Genomic DNA, 24,515 nt, shown 5'->3' with positions numbered 1-24,515 from the left:
ACAAAATCAAAACCTAAAGCAGACTGAGAAAGACTTCTTTCTTCCCCTTGAACTTGCAGTCTAAGCTCTGTTTTACAACTGGTAAGGAATGCATCACACTGCAGCTGCTCCCAGCCCTTATTCCCTTACCTCCAGCCACTACCCAGCCCTTCCTTCCCCAGGGCCTAGCAGGAAGCACACCAGCCTGAACAGGTGTGTGTGTGTTTGCTTGTTTTCTGATTACAGGTGCCTGGGGATCCCATGCTCCAAGCAACAGAACAGGGGCCGGCCTGGGTCTCTTCCCACACTGGGACCCAGAAAAAGGGCTGGAAGCTTCACTTCACTTCCAGCTTCCCCCGGCTCTGTTCCAGAAGCGCCTGGGCTTCTCCAGAACCTCTGCGCTTGACTCCCTCCTCTCTTAGCAACCGGAAGGCTGTGGATACCATCAGCGGGTGGGGGCCGGGCGGCCGCGAGGCCGCGAGCAGCCCGAGAGCTCAGGGCAGCGGCGGCCCAGCCCAGGTGTCCGGCACCCAGGCGACCGCAGTGCGGAGCCACCCGCGAGCGCGACTGTCGCGGCGTCAGCGTGCACGGGGTCCCACCCACCCACCCTCCGCACCTGCCGCGGGGTCCAAAAGGGATCCTGCAAAAATGAGCCATTCTCACCCCGCTGGGTAAGTGACAACGGGAGCCGGTCCACGCCGCAGCAGCTGGTGGCTCCAGCCAGCGGCCCCTCCTCCCTCCTGCTGCGGAGGGAAGGGGCGAGAGGGGAGCGCGGGGCGGGGGCTGGTGAGAGGAGAAAAAGAATACGGATTCTAGGTTGCAGCGAGGATGGCAGAAATCCCAGGCTTCGCATCTCCTCCCTCCCCTTCCTCGCTTCTCTCACCGACGTTCGCCCCTTTTGAAATTTTCACCCTGGAAGGATTAAAAAATGGATGTGAAAAACGCATACATTAAGCAGGGACGTTAGCTGAGATCGAGAGGATCCTGTGATGTGGAACATATGTGTTTAAATGTAAGGGTAGAGGTCACGAAAATAAGCATTCGTCATTGTGGCGACTGGCATAAAAGGAGGTGTGAGTTGATTTAAAGTTGAGGGAGGTTTCTTTGGGAGGAGTGCCCCTTATTTCAAGATTCTTACTCTGCCCAATCTCAAAAGGATCCTGGGGGCCTTTGAAAATATTTTGACCAGGAAAGGTGGTGTGACACAGCAAAGGAAGGAGAGAAGGAAGGAGTCCTGTGCCTGTGTGTTTACACAGGATCTCCCGTTGCTTTGGGCAGGGTGACTCCTCAGAAGACATATTTTGGCAATTATTCAATCTATTCTAGAAAGTTAACTCGGTCATTATTGGCTGTTGCAAAAAACAAAAAAGGTCTTGGTCCTTTCCTTGGAAGGGAGAATATCCAGTTTCCTTCTGAATTAAACAATGTAATGCTTATTAGATGTTTTTTTAATTATGATAATATCCTAGTTGATCTTGCAACTAATTTGAAGATGCTTTCCTTTTAAATTGAATTTATTGCACATTTTCAAGAGCAGCAAATTAGCAGAGGACAACATATTTAAGATCACTTGGAGTTTGTGATGTCTGAAATACCACGTTAGTCGTTATGCTTCGGATTTACAGTCAGAGAGAGATTTTATTTTTTAATGAGTTCTGTGAGCATAATGACATAAACGAGAAAGTGTTTGAAAAAACGAAAAGCATTTAAGGGGCCATGTTGGAAGTCAGTTTGAGAACTTTCTGGAAAAGTCACATAACTCTGACTACACAAGCTGCTGCTTTTATCTCAGATTGAATTTAGCTTAGGTGTTTTAAGCCTGCAACGCTGAACTCCTGTGCAGTTTTAGTTAGCCGGGGGCCATGTGAGATGTAAATAGCACTATTTTTCTACAGCTGCTGTTTGCGGGATGTCCACATTTTGGAAAATGAATGTGTCAGTCATGGTTGTCTTCCTGTGTTTTTCAAGTTTTTGGCTAAGTTAGAATCTGATTAGACCATTTAATCGTCTATTTTAGAATGTGGAAAAACCTGTAGCTGCTTATTAAATTGCGCGTGATTAAGATTTCAGAAACTGAAGTGAAATTTTTCTGAAGCTGTTAGTTCCTAGCTCATGGGAAAAAGGAAAATTTGTGATCTCGTGAAAGAGGATGCTTCCGGGTACTCTTCAAGAAAGATATTAATATAACAGCAGTAAGTTTGCACTAAAATTGAAAGCTCCTGGAGATTAGGCACCAATCTCATTCATCTTTGCGCCCTGTTTGCCTAGCAGAGTGTCATGCATAAAGGAAAGCTCAACAGATGTTTGTTGAATGAATGGTGTGGCCCGGTGATGCAGCCAGTCTAGAGCTGGATGTAGTATTCACGTGTGAAAACCATATTTCATATATGAAAACCAAAAAACATTTATCAGGTGCCTACGATGTGCCAGGTTCTAGTCTAATGTTTTACGTGAAATACCTCATTTAATCTCCCCACCTCTTCCACGAGGCACGTTCTAGTCACCCTTATTTTCACAGATAAGGAAACTGAGGACTGAGAAATTTCTAAAGGTCTCCCAGATAGGAGGGGTCAGGGCTGGAGTGCAAAGAGCCTGTGGGCTTAACCGTTGCACTACATTGCCTCCCGTGGTCAACAGCTGAGACGCGAGGAGCCCCAAATACATAAAAAGTCGTATCCAAATCAGACCAACATCTCGCAGGTGACAGCTGTACATAACTACCTAGTATTTTGATACCTAATTAGAAAATAATTTTATAATAGTGTGTTTATATTTTTTGTTTTAGGCCATCAAAAACAAATGAACACAATAAACGTAACAACTCTAAATGCCTTAAAATTCACTCAGGAACCAAATTATTCAAATTGCTACAGTTTTCCCTCAGTATAAGGAGTGATTATTTTTCTTGCCTATGCTACCATTTGGAAATAATAAAAGTTTCAGTAGCAAATAAAAGGTTTCATTAAAGCTGAGAAAGCTTTTCCATCATTACTGAAGCAGTTTGTACTTATTCCATCTTAAGGATAAAGTGGTAATAAAGTGCAGTTGTACAATCAGACAAACTTGAAATCCCTGAAATTCCACCCATTAACAAGGGATGCCCTAATGCTTTCTCTTGGTGCTTCCTTTGAGTTCACTGCTTGCTTAATTACAACATGAAACACTTGACACAAAAATTGCAAGAGCTGTGTTGACTTTGTTCAGCTAGAGTTTGGAGTAAATAAAAATGATCTTAAAAACTTCTGCCAAAGATTATAATAGACTTTGAATCTGAGCTGCATTGTAATTTGCAGGAAGTCGACTATACAATACCGTTTCTGGCACCGCCATCTTTAATGAAATTGTTTCAGAATGGAAAATTTCAATTGATAGTCCCTCTGGTTTGCTCAGTCTCACCCTGAGTTGTGATTTGTTTGTGTGTGTGTTTGTGGGTTGTGCACTAGTCCTAGAGGAGGAATGGGGAATTTATATCCCTCAGTCATGCATGAGGATAAAATGATCCGGCTCTTCTGACTCCTTCAAAGGACTGCCACTGGATCCGTGTGAAGTCGGCCTCTTGTTTGAAGGATACGCTGAGCTCTAAGTAGAGATAGTCACACTCGTCTGTAAATTTGCTTTGAGGAACTGGAAAAATGGGGAGCATTATAGTTTATGACAACATAAAAATGCAGAAGGTGTTGTACGTTTGGAAATGTTGTTCCAAGGTTTAAAAACATTTTTTTTTGTTTACATTTATTAATTTACACTTTTTACACAAGTGCTTCTGTGGTGACAGAGTATACTGCAGTGTGGTACAGAGAGAATGAACACATCCTGAGTACTCCCTGATCACTCAGTCCTCCTTCATCGAAGGCAGAGTAAAAGCTGCTGTAAGTGAAACTGTCAATTTTTAGGTAGCAGATATGTGTATCCAGAAGTGACAAAAAATTATAAGCCCACCATGTCATTTATAATTGGAGTGCCCATTGCACTTTGTTTCTGGCTCCCTCTTTTTTTAGATCCAATGTGGTGTTTTTTAACTTTTTAAAGTTGAGATATTATTAACATATTATATTAGTTTCAGGTGTACAACATAGTGATTTGATATTGTATATGTTGTGAAATGATCACCACAAATATGATCTTACCTATATGTGGAATCTAAACAAACAAAACTCATCGAGGGGCCGCCGGTGGCTGTAGTGGTTAAGTTTGCGCCCTCCACTTCGACACCTGGGGTTCTTGGGTTTGGATTCTGGGAACTGACCTACACACTGCTCATCAAGCCATGCTGTGGAGGCATCCCACATGTAAAATAGAGGACGATGGGCACAGATATTAGCTCAGGGCCAATCTTCCTCGCAAAAACCAACCAACCAACCATAAAAACACAACTGATCAACACAGGGAAAAGACTAGTGGTTGCCAGAGGCCAGGGGGTGGGAGGTGAACAAAATGGGGGACGGTGGTAAAAAGGTACAAACTTCCAGTTAGAAAATGAACACTTTGTAACCATGTGTGGTGATGGATGTTAGCTAGAGTTACTGTGGTGTCTCTGCTCTCTCAGTTGGCAAACAGCAGTAGTGTGTACCGCTGTAGCAGCATTCTTGTCTGTTGCTCACCACTCATTCCCACCTTCAAAATTATCTCTGTCACACAGAATTTCGGACTTGAAGTCATTAAATATTTGAATTCAATTGGATAGTTTCTGTTCACCCTCCTGTTAAATAGTAACAACTTACCATTAAGGAGTGAATTGTTTCTGGTTAAAAGAGGTGAATCAAATGTGCTCATTTGTCTTGACTTCCTATCTGATAATTTTGTTACAGATTCTGCTCTTTTTTCAATAGATATGATGTCTTCTCTTATCCCTTCAATTAACAAACCTTTTCAAATAAGTAGTTGAAAATGGGAACAGATTTGTTATGCGACACCACTCAATTCTTTGAATGCCTTCAGAGTTATGTGCCAAATATCACCTAGGGATCTATCACCAAAAAGTGTGTTCGAGGTTCTGATCTTTCAAAGGACGACTCAATTATATCCTCCTTTAGTTGTGTTGAAAGCAAAGGATTGGAAACTCTTTGCAGTCACATTTGTTGCAAACATGTGTGTTGTATCAACATCTATACAATACTTTAAATTGTCCCTTTGTTTTTCATATGTTTTTATAAGTCCAGTGCACTGAATAGGATGCCAGACGGTGAGAGGTGTGCCTTTCTGTTGTAAAAACAGAAAGATGATTATAAAAGTGAAGAGTAGGGGGATCAGCATGACTGGAAGTGCATTTGCAGGCAGATCAGTTTTAGGAGAGTACAAAGGAAACTTGAGTGTCTAGAAATTGATGCCCCTAACACTATCCTTGCCTGAGTTCCCCTAGGAAAGTCTTTGGGTGTCCCCAGGGTGACATGTCCTAGTTTATACACTTCTGGTTTGGAGAACAGGTGCAGTCAGATGCAGTCTGCTATGGCGTTCCACTTCCTTTCTCCCCGTCTCTGCTGAAGAGAGGCATCTTTAACTGGGAGAAGTGCAGACTCCCCCAACTTATTTTGATTATTAATAAATATGTAAAAGTTTTTCAGGGAGATGAGAAAAATAAAACTTCTCTGACCCAATTTTCAATTCTAAAGTCAGCCTCAAATAATCTGGACCTGGGGTGTTTATGTATTTTTGAGACTTTGAATTTCCAGAAATATCGTTTTCAATGAAAACTTCAGATTCTGGAAGACAGTACTAAAATAATCTTTTAAACTTTAGTTACTAATTTTGGCACAGACCAAGAGAAGCAGTGCGCAGATTGGATTATTGGATCTGTCCCTTCAATGGCTTACTCACTTCCCCAAACAAATACTTGAAAATACTGTATGCTTTGGAATGATTCCAGAGATGTCTATCAGTTTTAAAAAAACTGTCAAATTAGATGGGGGTAAAATTTATAAAAAAGAAAAAAATCTGGGATTCAACGTTCATATTGGTTTGCAAGTCTCTTTGTCACTTTTCCCTAAACTTGAAATCCCAAATGATATATTCTGAGTATGATTTATATTAAAGAGAAGGATAAGGAAAGAGGGCAATCAGTTGAGTCACATTAAAGTAAAATCCTTGGCACTACAAAAAAAATTAGTGAGCAGACATATATTTATGCTTTCCATTAAAATAAACTAAGGTAAATGTATTTATATATAGTTACCTCATTAACTTAGTGTTGTGTTTAAGTGATCAACTACTGGTCCTGATTGCATTGAATAAGACTTGTGTAGTGCCCTCAAAGGAGAATTATTTGAGTGTGTAGACACTGCATTTTGATTTCTCTTTAGTTTTTGGCTTTGGCCTAGCTCCGTGGTTCTCAAACTTCAGCATACAAAGAATTACTGAATAGTTTGGTATAGACAAAATCATGTGTATTGTACTTTATGGGTTAAATTAATAATTTTTAGGGACATTTTTGACCATATAGTACATTTGCATCTTGTGCTGACTAAAAAAGTGAACGCAAAAGTAAGACAGGACCCTGATTTCCAGCTGAGCAGAAGCCTTTTGGTTCTTCACTAGCCAGAACCTCTAAATCACCTTTTCCTACAAGAGCCCCAATTAGGGAATACAGCTGTCATTGGCAACATCTTTGCTGCCAATTGTTGTTTCAGAAAATAGATCTAGAGTAAAGTAATTCACCAGAGAGCTTGCCTTTCTGGATTGATGCTTTTCCATCCCAACTTCCTACATGAAATGAGGTAGGATCCTGAAGGTGTCTGTTCCTCTTTTTGATGGATCAGCAATAATCCTTTTCTGTTTGCCAGCACAGATAATTCAGAGTCCAAGTGTGGCAGTTTGGATTTCTATGTACCCAGGAAAGTTCCTGTGCAGCCCTTTGTTTCTTCTTTCTGAATCCATGCTATGTACTTAAATTGGTCGGCCTTCTGGTTACACCTATTTTATGGACTGACTTGGGTCCCCCGCTCCCAACTCATATGTTGAAATCGTAACTCCCGGTACCTCATATGTGATTGTATTTGGAGGTAAGGTCTTTAAAGACGTAATTAAGATTAAATGAGGTTGGTGGGTGCACCCTAAAACGATGTGACTGGTGTTCTTATAAGAAGAGGAGATTAGGACACAGACACGTACACACAGAAAGACCATGTGATGATGCAGGGAGAAGATAGCCATCTGGAAGCCAGAGAGAGAGGCCTGGAACAGTCTCTGCACTCAGGACTCTCAGAAGAACCCAACCCTGCTGACACCTTGATGTTGGACTTCTAGCCTCCAGAACTATGAGACAATAAATTTCTGTTGTTTACACCACCTGGTCTATGGTACTTTGTTATGGCAGCTCTAACAAACGAATACGATTTGTCTGCCACTGCTGATGCTCTTCATTACCTGGTCCTGCAAAAACCGAAGATGGTTTTTGTGAGAAATGCAGGGTCATTGCAAATAAATGATTTAACAATATGAGAGTCATGAGGAGTGGAGATTGGAAGCCAAAAGTTCAAAAGGGAGATGAAAATCAACGCAGACAGAAAATATCATTCAAGGACTAGCGAAGAGAAGCAGTTAAGATAATAAGTCAATGCTCTCCACTGGTAAGTATTAAACTTTTCTTTTGTTAAGTCCGGTTAGTAATCAAATTACTCCCCACCTCTCAGTGCCTGACACTGGTTGAGAAAGAAAATTGAACATTTTAAGCTGGTGATCCATTTTTCTGTGACTGCTATTATTTTCTTATAATAGTAATAAACACTTATAAATTAATGAAAATTCTTCAGGCAAGATATTGAAGCAAGGGAAGAAACAGCAGGGAGCTAAACAGACAATATAAATTGCACATAGTAGTTATGAAACAGCATTAAAAACTAAGGATTTTAAATTGAATTGAATCCTAGTGTTTTATAGTAGCAGTTAATTTGGCACTCTCTGTATGCCATGGATTGTAATATTTCATATTTGTGAATATTATGTGGCTCTCATATTAAGAAGTTGTTCTTCGTAGCTTGCTCCAAGATATTTACAATAATACTGTTTCTGTTGTTTAGATTCAAATAAAAATAATCTCTTGTAAATTAGAATAATTGATTTAGCAGGGATTGCAAATCTCTGGGCACTAAGGATGCAAGTGGTTTTTAGTTTCCTCTTTGTACTTATCTGTATTTTGAAAATTTCTACTTTCAGCAGAAAAATACAAAGAGGAAAACAAAACTTGCTTGAAATTCTACCATCCACAAACAATCATAGTTAGCGTTTTTGTCATTTTCTTTCTTCCCCATTTTCCTGTGGATTATTCCTATTTTTAAAGCTATACTGACAAAGCTATACTGTTTGAAAAGCCGTTTCTAAGACTACTGTTTTTCAAGCTGCACCAGCCAGCACCATGTGGGCGCTTCCCTCATAGCGTTCTGGTTGTCTTCAATTTCCCTTATAAACCGCAAGCTCTTTGTGGCTGGAGGCCACACCTCTCTACATATTTTGCTCCTCCATGTGCCCCTAGGACTATGCCCTGAACTTAGCTTAACAATTGCTGACATATGTCTCCTATCTTAGTGATCACTTATGATAAGTCCCAAGAGTACATTTGCTCATTCATTCAATTAATATTTGCTGAGTGCCTACTATGTGCTAGTCACTAAGCTACCATATTAAGCACTTACTTTGTCCCAGAAATTCATTTGAGTTCTTGAAAAAATATGAATAGTGAGTTTTTAAGAAAGCTTTCAGAAGTCACTGATCTTCACTGAGTTTTTCTGTCGTTGGGCAGCAGGGGGATTGTACTAGTTAGAATACGTTCAACTGCAAGGGACAGAAAACCAAATGAATAGAGGCTTAAGCCATGACAATATTTGTTATTTATTTGAGAGGTAGTCTGGAGGTATATGATTCTTTTTTTTTTGTAATATCAGGACTTGGGTCCTTATCTCTACAATTTTCTTGGTCTTTTCCTTATGGTAGCAAGATGACTACCCTAGATTCAGGCATTGTATCTTTATAAAAGCATCCCAAACAGAAAGGAAAAAGACAGATAAAAGACGATATTTTTTATTCAGGGAGAAAAACATTTCCAGAACTTTCCAGCAGACTTTCCTTTATATCCTGTCGGTCAGAACCACATCAATGAGCATTCCTACTACAAGGGAGAGCGGGAAAGAGTGTATTTGACTTTTCCAACTTCTGTGGGAGATAGGCAAGGGAGAAGAGTTTGGGAATGGCTTCTGGTAGCCAGTCAACTGTGTCCAGCACACTGCTTTAATCATCAGCTGTCTGGCTCTGGACTTAGAAAGTCTGAGTTCAGATTTGCCTCATAGCTGCTGTGTGACCCTAAGCAAATTCTGTGTAATCTTTCTGATTTTTGTTTTCTTTTCAGTTCTGAGCTAGGTGTAGAGTTGGGTTAATTAGACAAGGCATCCCAGAGGGGTTAATTTTGGGAAAGAGTTTTGAAGGAGGGGAGAAACATAAAATAATGTATCTGAAAACATTTAAAGTAAAAAGTACACTCTCAAAACACAGTATTATAATTACAATCATTATTGACAGAGCAATAGGGGCCCATTGTGATTTTGAATAAGTGAGAGGAGACAACATTACTTGTTTAGCTGACATGTTCTTAGGAGCAGGTAAGGGTGCTATAAAACCAAGAGAAAGTTGGCCTGGCCTAAGAAGTCAATACTTCAAATTTGGTTTTGTCTTTATGTGGAACTTAAATATCTTTAAGTGATATTTAAACTTAAATGTCCCTTGCTCATATTTTGGAACCTTGGATACAACACTAAGTGTACATACTAGGGTTTTTCTTCTTTAACTGAAAGATCTTTGCCTTCAATTCAAAGTCAGAAATTAATTTCAGATTTATTTCTGTTCATATCCTGGACCTTTATAAGAGTGAGTTTGAATATTTCTTCTCCTTGAAATCAATGGTTTGGAATCTCTTTCTTGAACTGCCAGCAAATGACTATTTCATCACAATTCATAGGGATTTGTAAAAGGTTATCACTGTTAAATTCTTCTTTCCTGTAATTTCTTCTTTCCTCTCAGTCAAACTTGAGGTTAGAGCTTTGACCCAGGCTGGAATCTTCCAGAACGGGAAGTGGGCTTAGGGAGCGGGTGAGGCTGAAGCAAGGCTGCAGTCTGTGAAAGGTGTTATTGAGATTCCAGTCCTTGGTGAGGAGATTGGCTCAGAGAAGAAAAAAAAGGAAAGTCTGAAGTTTCAGGGCCAAATTCAAGAGTGTGGATCAGGAACCAGATCTCAAAAGTCCTCTGATGGGGAGCAAGGAAGCTGGGAGACAGGGCCCAAGGAAATTTAGGAACTGTAGTGGGGAATGTGAACAGAGCTTAGAGCATTTCAAAGGAGGCACAAACATGGGTTTGAAGTGTCTGAAGGATTGGAACTGTCTGAAAATTGTCTTTCTTGTTTTGTTGTGTTCTTCTAAATGAAGAGGAATGAAATCCCCAAAGGAATATCAATGTTCCATAAAAAAATTCTGAAATAAGCATGCTGTAGTGGAAAGAGGAATGTTTTTGGTGTTAGCAAGATGTAGGTGTGAATCTCAGTCATGTCTTATGTGAACTTGGGAAACTTAATTTCTCTGTGCCGCACTTTCCTCTTTCAAAAAATGGGGCTAATAAGTACCTTCTCTGCAGGAACATTGGTACATATTAAAGACTCAATGAATGGCAGCTGTTGTGTACTTATTTTGACCTTTGTGCAGAGCATATGTTGCTTGTCTTTTTAAATTTTTTTCCCTCGTTTTATTTTTCCAGGTTTATTGGGATGTAATTGACCAATAACACTAAAGTGTACAATGTGATGATTTTATATGCATATATGTTATGAAATGGTTACTATAGTAAGGTTAGTTAACATATCTTAAGTCTTAGGATTTAATTCTTAAAGTACATCAACCAAAAATACATAAAATATACAACTTAAAATAAGCAGAGATATCCCAAACTAGTTGCGAGGGAAGACAGGGAATGTGTTCCCAGTCCATAAATCACGTTGTTGTTTAATCAAACTAATTTATTTTAAATGGTAACCTGTTCTTAAATTCATGAATTTTTAAAAAGTAAATTAACACTGACCCATCTATTAATAATCCAAAAAGTATGGTTGCCCCTTTAAAGAAATGATGATCTGGATAACCGAGAAATCTAATAAGACTGAAAACTATGACCCAGAGCATTTGTACTTCTCCAGCATATTCTCAGGCTTATTCTTCTTCTCTAATTTGAGAATTCAGGATAAACTCAGGAAGCTGCATCATTACTTTGACATTAAGAAATGGTAGAAAGACTGGTGAAAATATTATGGTTGTTTTTCTTAGTGATTGATCATTTAAAATTTAGTCAACCTCTTTAAGCTTTGACCAGATGTCTTTACTATTTTAAATTTCACTCTGGTATGTAAAAATTACATTTTAGGAGAATGAGAAGATTTTTGAAGAGATTGATTATGTTACCCTTCCCCACTCAACACACACAGTAATTTTGTTGGTGTTGACCTCTTTGGTGACCATGTTTTGTTTTTGTTTATTTTAAATTTTAAGTGGGCTCTTTGTATCTCTAAGAGACTGCATCCCAAGATCAGGTATAAATAAAGAGTGATCAGAGTTCTAAGCCAACACAGCCCACTAAGCCCGTTTGACATATAATGGGTGACTGACTTAATTGACAATTTAATAACACTATTAGAACGCAGTTCCCTTTTGCTGTACTAATTCTGTGGTAAATAATTAACAAGTTTCAACTTGAGCATCAGGAATTTGTGATGTCCCTCTCTGGGACATTTTGTATATGACGTTCCCACTTCTTAGCAGGAGTCTGGACAGAACCTCTGCCCCATCATCACCCATCCACGTTTTACTCCCTCCCTCAACACTTGACTTGTCATTTAGGATGCAGTTCAGATTTCAGTTCTTCTGGAATACTCGTCCTTTGTGGGCATAGTTCACTTATTTGTGAAATGGGGTGAAAACCTGATAAATATAGGATGTTTTGAAGTTTAAATGAGATCGTGTGTGCCGGGCACAGTAAATGTCAGCTGTTATGATTGTAGCCCATCAGACTGTCCTGCCATTATTCATTTGTTGGATTGTAAGTGCATTGAGGGCAGGGACTGTGCTTATACTGCTCTGTAACCTTACAACAGCAGAGGGCCTGTTATCTGGTGAGTACTCTGTATTTGCATATAATAATTGTATTAATCTCCTTCCTGTCTGGCAGCAGACGTGCTGAGCACTCTCTTCTTAGATTTATCCTCTGGCCTTTGAAACACAGTGGGTTCCTCCATGTTTCCCATGGGGGCTCTGAAAGTGTGTATGTGTGTGTGTGTGTGTGTACGCATACGTGTGTGCATGCAACAGGGATGGAAATAAGAGCTCCACCTGTGGCAGGAGGAGAGCCTGGCAGAAGGACAGAGTAAAGAGAGGGACCATGGTGCTCTCTAGTCCCTGGGCCTTTGCATATGATAGTCCCTCTTTCTAGAAAAATCCTGATGCAAGTTCCCTCACCTCCCCCTCACATGGCTTGGCACTTATTAGATTTCCTTCTACTGGCTCAGACTTTACTTCGTTCCTGATGTTTTGAATGGTCCCTCTACTCTCAAGTCTCTTTGATATACCTCCTCTGTGATCTCAAAGCATGATGTGTTTACCCCTCTCAGAGCACAAGTAAATGTATATGTGGCTCATTTAAGATAAAACATTACTAAACAGTAGAGCAGCTAATGGTGCCCCACACTGTATTAAATGCTTGATTGCGTGATCTTGTTTGATCCTTATCGGAAGCTCTGTGGGAGAGGCACTTTTACTTCCCCCCTTTTACAGATGAGGAAACTGAGGATAATAGTGATTAAACAACTTGTTGAAACTCATAGAGTAAAAGTGGCAATAAAGGCCTTAAACTAGATTTTTCTGATTCCAGAGGGTGGAGGTAAGTGGGTAAACCACTGGTAACATGGTCTTGAAAATGATTAGAAAAGCCTGATTTTTTAAGAAGAACTAGCATTCTGAAACTAACTTAAACTTTGGAGGACATAAATGACAGACATTTGACATAAATTCTTTAGTATAATTTTAATTTTTTTCCTCATATGATAGCCTCAATAATACATTTAGAAAGCATAGCACCATTTTTTGTTAAGTGCACAACTGCTGGTAGGTCTGACCCATTAAGAATTTATCAATTGTTCATCGATAGCTCAGCCCCATGCCGAGAGCTGTCTACACGGTTATCACTGACCCAGCAGAAGGGCTGAATATTAAATGTGAAGATAAAACCAGTTTGGGGAAATATGAGCATCCAGAAGCACATGGAATCAAAGTTCAAAATTCTTTTAGTAAATTTGAATTTTGTTCAGAAGTAATTTGAATGAGAGTTACCACAGAAATTTTCAGATTGGATTATGAGAAGGGAAAAAAAAGGGACTTCCCAAATGAAATCGGTTGTGACATCAAGGAGTGGCAATACTTATACTACTTGGTGACATTTTGTGTTCTAACTTGGATTAGTGTGGTTAAAGCAGGTAAGATCTTTATGAAACAGAGAAGATTATTACCTCCAAATTGGATTTCGGAAAGCATTCTCTGCTCCCCAAAGTCACCATTTAACTTGAGTTTCTGATTCCTAATTCATAATCAGAGCTTGTGCCCTAGAATTAAGAATTTGATCCTGTCAAAATATAAATATCCCCGCAAGAAGAATGCTGTGCTGTGATTGACACAGAGAGGCACCACCCAGATCCCCTTGTGTGGAGATGTGTCTCTAGATCCTCCAGCTGTCAGCACCTTCAGGGTCTGCTTTAGCTCCAGAGCATGGCCTTGTTCAAGGGAAACCTTCCTTCCTGAACAGCCTCATTGGTGACAGCCTGGAAGGATATAAAGGCTCGGCCCTTTCAGACTGGTGCTGGACAACCTGAGGAGAATACTTGCTCCAGAGTTCCCTGCTGGGCTGGTCAAGGCTGTGCTTGATCTGTGTGCAGTTTGAATTGTCCCTCTGCCCAGTCCTGCTTTCACGTTCTTCCTTTCACAGATGTTGGCCCCTACTAAACGTCTTGCCCCTAAACTGCATTTCAGCATGTGTACTGAGCAATTCTGACAACTGCTTTCCTGAGAGTAGCTGAATATGGAAAAATAGGACAAGGAGGCAGGGGGAGGAGGAGGAAGAATCTGACATTGCCAGATGGTACTCTGTGCAGAAAGATTGTCATTTAGGAGTGAGAAAGGATACAGGAAAGGAAGGTTGGGTGTGTTGGCAAAGCAATCTTTACCTACTTATTAATTTTACATAAGCCAGCTCTGGATATCAGAATATCTAAGTAGAATAACATGGAGGTTTTTCAGGTCCAAAAGACTGCAGTTTTCTGAATGTTAACTCAAAATGGATATTGACAACTAGAAAAGAATTTTAGGATCTACAAAAGGAACCATATTTATTTATTTGTACATTCAAAAATTATGTTCCAGGAGTTGTTTTGTGTAACTGGAATACTAGGCCCTAGTGAACAGGACAAAGCTAATGTTCTCATAGGGTTTACAATATAGAGAAACGATAGTTAAGGAACCTGCTTTCTATCTTCAGAAAGATGGTGCTCACACTTACATGAGCCTGTCCCTAAGCGGGTCATGATTAACCACTTGTTGAAGAACAAATAGGGAGAAATAGATTTTAAGCATAACCTCCTTAAGGAAGGTTTTTCTTGCCAGTAGGGGAGGTTAAATATGGGAAGAAATTACTCATGGTGGAAGTCTTTAAGGAGTATTTGGTTTTATCAGTATAGTATTACTTCAGTTTGGGCTTAAATTGTTGGGAGAGGAGGTGTGTACTCAATGATAACTTCCTACATTCATTGAGCCTTTACTATGTGCTAGGTAAATTGCCAAGTATTTTATACACATTGACTTGTTTAATACTCTAAATGACTCTCTGAAGAAGCACCATTACTATTTCTGTTTTCAGAGGAAGATATAAGGCACAGGGACATTAAGTCCCTTTGCCTCTGGTTGCTAATCTACTAAATAATCTAGTTAAGATTCAAACTCAGGAAATCAGACTTGAGAGATCAAACTCTCAACTACCACACTCTGCCTCCTCAAGACACAGCAGGAGGATTTCGGTGTTAAAAGGAGAGTTAGAATAAGCCAGTCATGCCATTTCCCTCCTTAAATCTCCACTGCACGGGGCCGGCCTTGTGGTGTTCCACTTCGGTGGCCCGGGTTTGCTGGTTCAGATCCCCTGCGTGGACCTACATACCGATTATCAAGCCCTGCTGTGGCAGGCATCCCATATGAAATAGAGGGATGTAGGCATGGATGTTAGCTCAGGGCCAATCTTTTTCAGCAAAAATAAGGAGGAGACTTGGCAGTGGATGTTAGCTCAAAACTAATCTTGCTAAAAAAAAAACACATGTCTCCACTGCTGTCAGAAAACCATCCAGTCCCAGGAGCGTTGGGGAGGTCTTACAGGTCACTCCTTTGATTTTTAAACAATTTTCCTTTAATTGAGCCAAAATATCCTCTCTGTACTTTTGCTCATCGTTTGTGATGATTCTGCCTTCTTAGCATCTTTCCCAGGTCAACCATTCACTTACCTGACCACCTACGTGTCTTTCCTTTTCCAGGCTGAGCTCTATGGGACTATTGACTGTACCTCATACAGCACAGTCCAGTTTAGTGGTTAAAACAGAACAGTCCCTGATTTGAACCCTGGACCTGCCTTTAACTAGTTGTGAGCCAGTTATCTAACCACTCTACACTTGTTTACTCGTCTCTGAAGGGGGAGAATAATAGTACTTTGCAGCTTGTTTTAGAATTAAAATATACAGTGCATGTTATATAGAGTGTTGACGTTGTGCACTGTGAAAAAAGTAAGTGATCAGTAAATACTAGTGGTGAAAATTGTTGGTTTCTGGAACTTTCCCTCCTATCACTCTTCCTCCAAACAGGCTCATTATCGCCTCTCGTTTGGATACTGTTTTTCTAATAATGCATATTTTTAAAGTGGCCACAATTTTTTTTTTTGTCTGTTCAACGATGTGAAATTCTTATGTCTCTAGAGAAGAGCTTGAAGGCTCAAACTGCGTCTTATAGAGAACTGGCCCAGCTTAGTGGGTCCCAGGCCTGCTGACTCCCCAGGTACTGTTTTCCTATTGCCTCATCTGTGAACATTGCAAAACTATCTCGCCAGCAGTCAGCACAGTTGGAGACTAGTTTTGTTTTTACTAGTCACTTCAAACCATCATATTAGGGCTATAAATAAAATAATATGGTTTTCATCTGGCCGTATCGTCAGAATAAGCTGAGAGAAATTGTAAATCAATATTTAGCATAATTGCTGATGATCTGTCAGGTTTGGATGCAAATAAAAAGAATGAAGAATGTAATATAAAATCATTTATATGATATCAGTTCAGTCACCCTCTATGAAGTGGCAGGCAGCAGAGCCTCATGGTCCACTTTTAGTTGGCAAAGAGTTCTCTTCTAAAGAGTCAGAAAATAATTGACCTTTATGTCAATTGCTCTTCTGTATTGGTCTTTCTTCAAGTTTCCTCAAAAGGTTTTTTTTTTCTGTCTCCCAGGGAACTTTTTCTTCTAATGCAGTGTTGTAGCACACTGCAAAGGCACTTATTTGACAAAAACAAAGCAACAAAACTAACATTGTCAGCATGATCATTCCCACTGAGCGTTCTGCATTTTAAAAAAAGCCAGAATATGTGCAACATGCTTTTGAACCTATTTTGTTATAGCCTATTTTCAGTTATCCTCAAGCAGAAGAAAGGTTATGATCCTTATACATGGATTTTTTTAAAAGATTATGTGTCAAGGAATTGGACCAGTATGCTTTGTTTCCATGAACTGATGTATTCATTCATTCAACAAATATTGGCTGAGTGTTTACTGTGGGCATGGTGCCATAGTACAACTTGTGAGAGGGCTATGGGGAGGAATCTTAGATGAATCTAAAAAGAGTGATGGATGAAAGAAATTCTGCTGGAAGGTAGCGAGACAAGGACCCTAGAGAAGGGATAGGTACAATTCTGTGGGAATTTCTGTGACATTCTGGCATCTTCTTTTTAAGGCATTTGATCTGAGTTTACAATGAACCATGCCTACTTTAAGAACCTCAGCTTCCGGAGTATAAAGTGAGGGAATTGGCTAGACCTTATGTGGTCATTTCCACATAGGAATTTCTATAACCCAATGATGTAGCAGGTCTAGGTAAATACATTTCCAGACTAGCAAACTTCGATCATCCTCTTCAGGAAGCAGTCACAGCATTTTACTTCATGGTGATAATTATAAACGGAAGAAGATTGAATTCTCCAGGGGCGTGAATCTCAAAAGGGGTAGAATTAGAATTTGACCTCAAGCCTTCCACCCCCAAATCCCATCCTTTATTTTTATCTCAGCAAATTTATTTTGGGCAGGAACTGTTTGATATAGATTTATTTGCCTTAAGTAATTGAAGGAAAATTGTTGCACCTCTTTAGAGTTAAGGTGTCTGGTCATGTATTTCCTACATTTTCTCATGCAAATAACAGATGCGATTTTTAGTGATACAAGCTAAATAGTTTAATTTTCCTTTATTTTTCTGGTTATTGGTGCTGCTTTCAGACATTTTTTAGGGGGAAGTTGTTTCAATTTAGATTTTATTAACTTTTTTGCTAAGACTCTTGTTGAGATTCAAAGTCTTAGACTTGGGTGGCTTGAGTGTGATGAGTTTCTTCATAAAACTGGAATTCAGTGGATTCTTGCAAATCTTTTCTGATGGACAATAAGAGAAGCATTTGGGTCAGGAGAAGGAGCTCTGTTGCTTGTGAATTATCACATAATATTAATCAAGGTACAATATCCTGTGATTTGTTTAACTTGACTTCCCAGTACAAGGACTTGATATGTGAGTTGCGGAGATGTTTTATCTGGCTGTCATTGCTAGAAGCTTGCCTTTGCAGTGGAGGTTTGATATTGGCCCTCCTTGAACGCTATCAAACTCCTACAAATTGCAGATTTAGTGACCTCTGAAATGCAAAGCACCTCTCCATTAGGCTTCTCAACTTTAGTAATAAAACGGTGCTCATTCACCTGTCTCCCTTGATTCTGTTGAGCATAAAATGGTGTAACCAGTTTTTCCAGATTGGTAGGTGAGTTGAACTTTTCCATTTGTGGCAATGTAAAGAGATGTCTTGCATAAAATTTTTTGATTGAAATGCTGCTGAAAAATGTCAATGCATTTGCTAGAGTCCTAATGTTCTTTTTGTTAGGGATAGGAAATAGTTGAACAGGTATATGAGCCCCTTTGGTCAAATATTGCATACAAAAGATGAGTTTCTGGATTAAAGGTAGGTAAAAAAATACTTCTGTACGTTGGCTCATAAAATGAATCATTTTATTAACCCCTTGTGATATACCTTGCTAATCACTTTCTAAATTTAGTTAGTGGTGTGCTGTTAAACTGGCTTTTCAGAAAGAAAAAAGAGCCCTGATCTGTGGTGTTTGTCAGTTTCTATGATATAAACACTCCCACGATGGCCAATTTCAAGCTAACAATGTTAGCTTGCAAAAATCCTGAAAATTTTAGCAATTATCTCATCAGAGCCAGTATGAGCCAGACCAACACACCATTGTTGGTGCTTTTTTTTTTTTAACAACTTGAATTTGAGGGTTTTTTTTTTAAGGTATGCTTTTGGGTGAGGAAGATTGGCCCTGAACTATTATCTGTTACCAATCCTTCCTCTTTATTTTCTTTTTCTCCCCAAAGCCACAGCACATATTTGTATAGCCTAGTTGCAGGTCATTCTAGTTCTTCTATGTGGGATGCTGCCACAGCATGGCTTGATAAGTGGTGTGTAGGTGTGCGCCCAGGATCTGGACCAGTGAACCTCGGGCTGCGGAAGCAGAGTGCACAAACAACCCCTCGACCACAGAGCCAGCCCTGATGCTTTTAAATATGCTTTTGTATGCTTTCTAATTGTTTTAAACATAAAATCCTTGTCTCTAATCTCATTTTGAGGCTCTTAATGCCTCTGCCATGTTCTTGTGTGTGCCTTTTTTCCCTCTTCCCTAGTGCAGTAGTCAGCACGTGCAGCAGTAAGCATGCATGGTAACCTATTTCATCAATACCGAGATGATTTTTTAACACATTTTAACATTACTAAAATCGTTTGCTGCTTATAATCAATGGCATGTCATAGTGTAATTGGCAAAATTTTCTTCTTAGAGTTTCGTATAATATTTATTTCAACTTAGCGAAATATATTAAGTGCTGAATAAATGGAGTTTGACATGATTACAATTACATCCTGTGGGCTAATCTGTCTTTTCACATGTTAGATTCACCTAAAGCAAGTTACCTTTACACTGTTATCCTTATGGAAAAAAGTGTAAATAGTTTGAAATGCTCCTTAGTGTACCTCCTGTTCTTTTGTCTCAGTGCTCACATTTGGCACATCAAAATTAGATCAGCAAGGTAGGCCTGTTGCATACATCCCAGTGTGGTACTGAGAACTGTCTTCCTCCATCTGGGAAGTATCCTTTTAGACAGCGAGGATCTCCGGCATGATTGATCATTGGATGATATATGTTATAGCCCAGTTGCCATAACATTCAGCATCCAGTGTTTCAGCTCCTTGGCATCCGGCATATAGGAAAAACCTTATTATAGGCAGAATAATAGTCCCTCAAAGATGTCCATGTCTTAGTCCTCAGAACATGTGAGATGACTAGGCACATGTGTATGGTGATGGATTGTAATTAGTCTTTGGGTGGTGAACGTGATGTAGTCTACACAGAAACTGAAGTATAATCATGTACATCTGAAAGAAAAAAAAAGAACATATGAATGTGTTCCTTTATGTGGCAAGGGGAAATTAAAGTTGCCGATGGAATTAAGGTTACTAATCAGCTGACTCTAAAGTAAGAAGATTATTCTGGATTAGTCTGGGTGGACCCAATGTAAGTAATCACAAGGGGCTCTACATGAACAAGATGGATAGAAAGAGCCAGAACTAGAGAGATGGCATCATGAGGAAGACTTGATCGGCCATTGCTGACTGGCAATGGAAGGGGGCCAGGAGCCAGGGAAGGTGGGCAGCCTCTGGGATGTGGAAAAGGATTCTCCCTTAGAGCCTCCAGAAGAAGTGCAGCCCTACTGACACCTTGATTTCAGCTTAGTGAGACCCCTTTTGAACTTCTGACCTCCAGAATTATAAGATAATGAATGTGTGTTGTTCAAAATACTAACGTGTGGTACTGTGGTACAGCAGCAAGAGTAAACTAATACAAACTAATAAATAGTAAACAGTACTAAATAGTAAACTAATACAAACTTCCTTAATTCAGAGAGGCTAAGCCACAATTTAAGCTAAATAAAGCTGGTCATGTCAAATGTATTCTTTATAGTCTCTCTGAACAAATTTGCTAAGTAAATTTGTAGTATAAAACGGATTTCAGAAATATATACATTTAAGAAAATAAGACTTTAATCCATTTTGAGTTTATTTTTGTGCATGGTGTAAGGGAATGGTCTACTTTCATTCTTTTGTATGTGGCTGTCCAGTTTTCCCAACACCATTTATTGAAGAGACTCTCCTTTCTCCATCGTATGCTTTTGGCTCCCTTGTCGAATATTAGCTGTCCATAAACGTGTGGGTTTACTTCTGGGCTCTCAATGTTGTTCCATTGATCTGTGTGTCTGTTTTTGTGCCAGTACCATGCTGTTTTGGTTACTATGGCTTTGTAGTATAATTTGAAATCAGGGAGTGTGATACCTCTGGCTTTGTTCTTTTTTCTCAGGAATCCTTTGGCTATTCGGGGTCTTTTGTTGTTCCATATAAATTTTAGGATTCTTTGTTCTACTTCTGTGAAAAATGTTGTTGGATTAAAGACTTGAATGTAAGACCCGAAACTATGAGACTTCTAGAAGAAAACATAGGCAGTACGCTCTATGACATTGGTCTGAGCAGCATATTTTCAAGTCCCATGTCTGACTGGGCAAGGGAAACAAAAGAAAAAATGAACAAATGGGACTACATCAAACTAGAAAGCTTCTGCACAGCAAAGGAAACCATCAACAAAACGAAAAGACAACCTAACAATTGGGAGAAGATATTTGCAAACTGCATATCAGATAAGGGGTTAATATCCAAAATATACAAAGAACTCATACAGCTCAACAACAAAAAAACCCAACAATCCAATTAGAAAATGGGCAAAAGGTCTGAACAGAGATTTCTCCAAAGAAGATATACGGATGGCCAACAGGCATATGAAAAGATGCTCAACATCATTAGCTATCAGGGAAATGCAAATCAAAACTACAATGAGGTATCACCTCACTCCGGTCAGAATGGCTATAATTAACAAGACAGGAAATGACAAATGTTGGAGAGGGTGTGGAGAGAAGGGAACCCTTGTTCACTGCTGGTGGGAGTGCAAACTGGTGCAGCCACTATGGAAAGCAGTATGGAGTATCCTCAGAAAATTAAGGATAGATCTACCATATGATCCAGCTATTCCACTGCTGGGTATTTATCCAAAGAACTTGAAAACACAAAGGCATAAAGATACTTGCATCCCTATGTTCATTGCGGCATTATACACAATAGCCAAGACATGGAAGCAACCTAGGTACCCATCAAGGGACGAATGGATAAAGAAAATGTGGTATTTATACACCACGGACTACTACTCAGCCATAAGAAATGACGAAATCCGGCCATTTGTGACAACATAGATGGACCTTGAGGGTATTATGCTGAGTGAAATAAGTCAGAGGGAGAAAGTCAAATACCATATGATCTCACTCATAAGTAGAAGATAAAAACGACAAGAAAAAAAACACAAAACACATAGCATTGGGGATTGGACTGGTGGTTACCTTTGGGAAAGGGGGGGGAGGGCAAAAGGGGTGATTAGGGTCACATGTGAGGGGATGCACTATAATTAGTGTTCGGGTGGTGAACACGATGTAATGTATCCAGAATTCGAAACATGATGTACATCCGAAAAAAATAAAAATTAAAAAAAAAACCCAGAAGAAAAAAAAAGAAAATAAGATGATTTAAAGATTTCAGCATTTTGTTTTCATAGTAATGATATAGCTAATTATGAATGAAAGTTATGTATTCACTAATTTTTGTCTATAAGAATTTTCTTTTAAAGTTTTCCTATCTCTACACCGGGGAATTGGTGGAATTACATCTCTCTGTCGATATTTCATGATTTTTATTTTTCCATGAATATGCTTGGCATTCTGGTCCCCACCTTAGCTAGCCCTTGTGAGTAGTGTTTCACTGATTTGGGGAATGTTATCAGGAAAAGCTTTAGGTTATATGGTCTTTGGCAATCGACTTAAACTAAGGCTTGTTTTCCTCATCCACAAAATGGGGACAATTGTGCCTTCTGTTATGGGCTACATGTTTATGTCCCCCTCAAATTCACGTGTTGAAATCACAATCCCCAATGTGATGGCATTTGGAGATGGGGCTTTTGGGAAGTCGGTCATTAGGGTGGAGCCCGTGATGGGATTAGTGCCCTTATAAGAAGAGACACTCTAGAGAGCTTGCCTCTCTGCCTACTCTCTGGCATGTGAGAACACAATGAGAAAATGGCTGTCTATAAACCAGGAAGAGGGCCCTCACCAAGAACCTGACCATGCTGGCACCTTGATTTTGGACTTCCAGCCTCCAGAACTGTGAGAACTAAATGTTTGTTTTTTAAGTCACCCAGTCTATTCTGTTACAGATCCTGAACAGACTAAGACAGAAATCGGTGCCAAGGAGTGGAATGCTGCTATAACAAATACCTACAAATGTGCCAGCAGCTTTGAAACTGGCAATGGGTAGAGACTGGAAAAGTTGTGAGGTGCAATAACTTTTTCTCCATCTTTCCTGAGATATAATTGATATATAAGATTTTGTAAGTTTAAGGTGGGCAATGTGATGATTTGATACACGTATGTATTGCAAAATGATTACCACGATAAGATTAGTTAATGCGTTCATCACCTCAAATAATTACCTTTTTTTTGCTGTTGTGAGAATATTAAAATCTACTCTCTTAGAGCTCTCAAGTATATAGTACAATATTGTTAACTATAATCAACATACTGTACATTAGGCCCCCAAAACTTATTCTTCTTATAACTGGAAATTTGTACCCTTTGACCAACATCTCTCCATCCCCCCTACACTCTGGCAACCACTATTCTACTCTCTATTTCTATGAGTTTGGCTCCTTTAGATTCTACATATAAGTGTGATCATACAGTATTTGTCTTTCTCCATCTGAATTATTTCACTTAATATAATGCCCTTGAGATACATCCATGTTAATGCCAATGGCATGATTTCCCTTTTGTATGGCTGAATAACATTCCATTGTGTATGTATATACTAGATTTTTTTAAATCCATTCATCCGTCGATGAACACTTAGGTTGTTTCTGTGTCTTGGCTATTGTGAATAATACTGCATTGAACTTGGGGGTGCAGACATCTCTTTGAGATCCTGATTTCATTTCTTTTGGATATATGCCCAGAAGTGGGATTGCCGGATCATATGGGAGTTCTATTTTAATTTTTTGAGAAACTTTCATACTGTTTTCCATAGTAGTTGCACCAGTTTCCATTCTCACCAACAGTGCACAAAGGTTCCCTTTTCTCCATGTCCTCACCAACACTTATTTCTTGTCTTTTTGATAATAGCCATCCTAACAGGTGTGATAGCTCATTGTGGTTTTGATTTGCATTTCCCTGATGATTAGTGGTGTTGAGCATCTTTTCATATACTTCTTGGCCATTTGTATGTCTTCTTTGGAGAAATTTCTATTCAGGTCCTCTGCCTATTTTTAAATCAGATTATTTGTGGGGTTTTTTTGCTGTTGAGTTATATCAGTTCCTTATATATTTTAGATATTAATACCTTATCAGATATATGGTTTACAAATCTTTTCTTGTGAAGGGACTTTTAAAGGTGATTCTGGTGAGGGTTCAGAAAGAAAAGAGCTAGAGAGAAAGCTCCCATCTTCTTAGAGAATACATAAATAATAATCACGTACAAAATGTTAGTAGAAATGTGGATGGTAAAGGCCATTTTGATGAGGTCCCAGACAGAAATGAGGAACATGGTATTGGAAACAGGAGGAAAGGTGATCCTTGTTATAAAATGGCAAAGAACTTGGCTGAATTGAGTTCACGTTCCAGTGTTTTGTGGAAGTTAGAACAATTGAGGAGTAGGGAGGTTAAGTCACTCACTCCCAGTTTATGGAGCCAGTAATGGTGGAGCCAGGATTGGACTAGAGCTGGAATCTTAACCACAACGTCCATCTCCCTCTGAAGGGGAGACAGTGTGGAGACAGGCAGTACTGGGAGAGGAGGTTGGGATTCAAGAGGGCTGCAGGCCGGAAGAAATTCCTCTATTAGTGTGATCCATGAAGAAGTGTTATTTTAGTCAGGTTTCCCTAGGACTGACTCACATTAAGCAATAATCTTGTTTTGGAGCTTTTCCATTTTAGGAAGATGGAAGAGCTATAATACTTAGCTCACATTCCAGGATCCTCAAAGAAATCACTGAGACT

The 24,515-nt window shown here is 39.4% G+C and overlaps 1 protein-coding gene across 1 annotated transcript in view; it reads left to right on the top strand.

Moving 5' to 3' along the window:
* Nucleotides 1–275: 275 nt before the first annotated feature.
* Nucleotides 276–24,515, top strand: part of ERICH3 (glutamate rich 3) — a 102,774-nt gene continuing 78,534 nt past the window's right edge. The window contains exon 1 of the mRNA XM_046645869.1: nucleotides 276–650. Coding sequence (XP_046501825.1) covers nucleotides 628–650 — 23 coding nt within the window. The 5' untranslated portion in view covers nucleotides 276–627. The remainder of the gene's footprint in view (nucleotides 651–24,515) is intronic.

The sequence above is a fragment of the Equus quagga genome, chromosome 18 (assembly GCF_021613505.1).
Source record: "Equus quagga isolate Etosha38 chromosome 18, UCLA_HA_Equagga_1.0, whole genome shotgun sequence".
NCBI lineage: Eukaryota > Metazoa > Chordata > Mammalia > Perissodactyla > Equidae > Equus > Equus quagga.
This window is presented reverse-complemented; position numbering and strand designations above follow the sequence as displayed.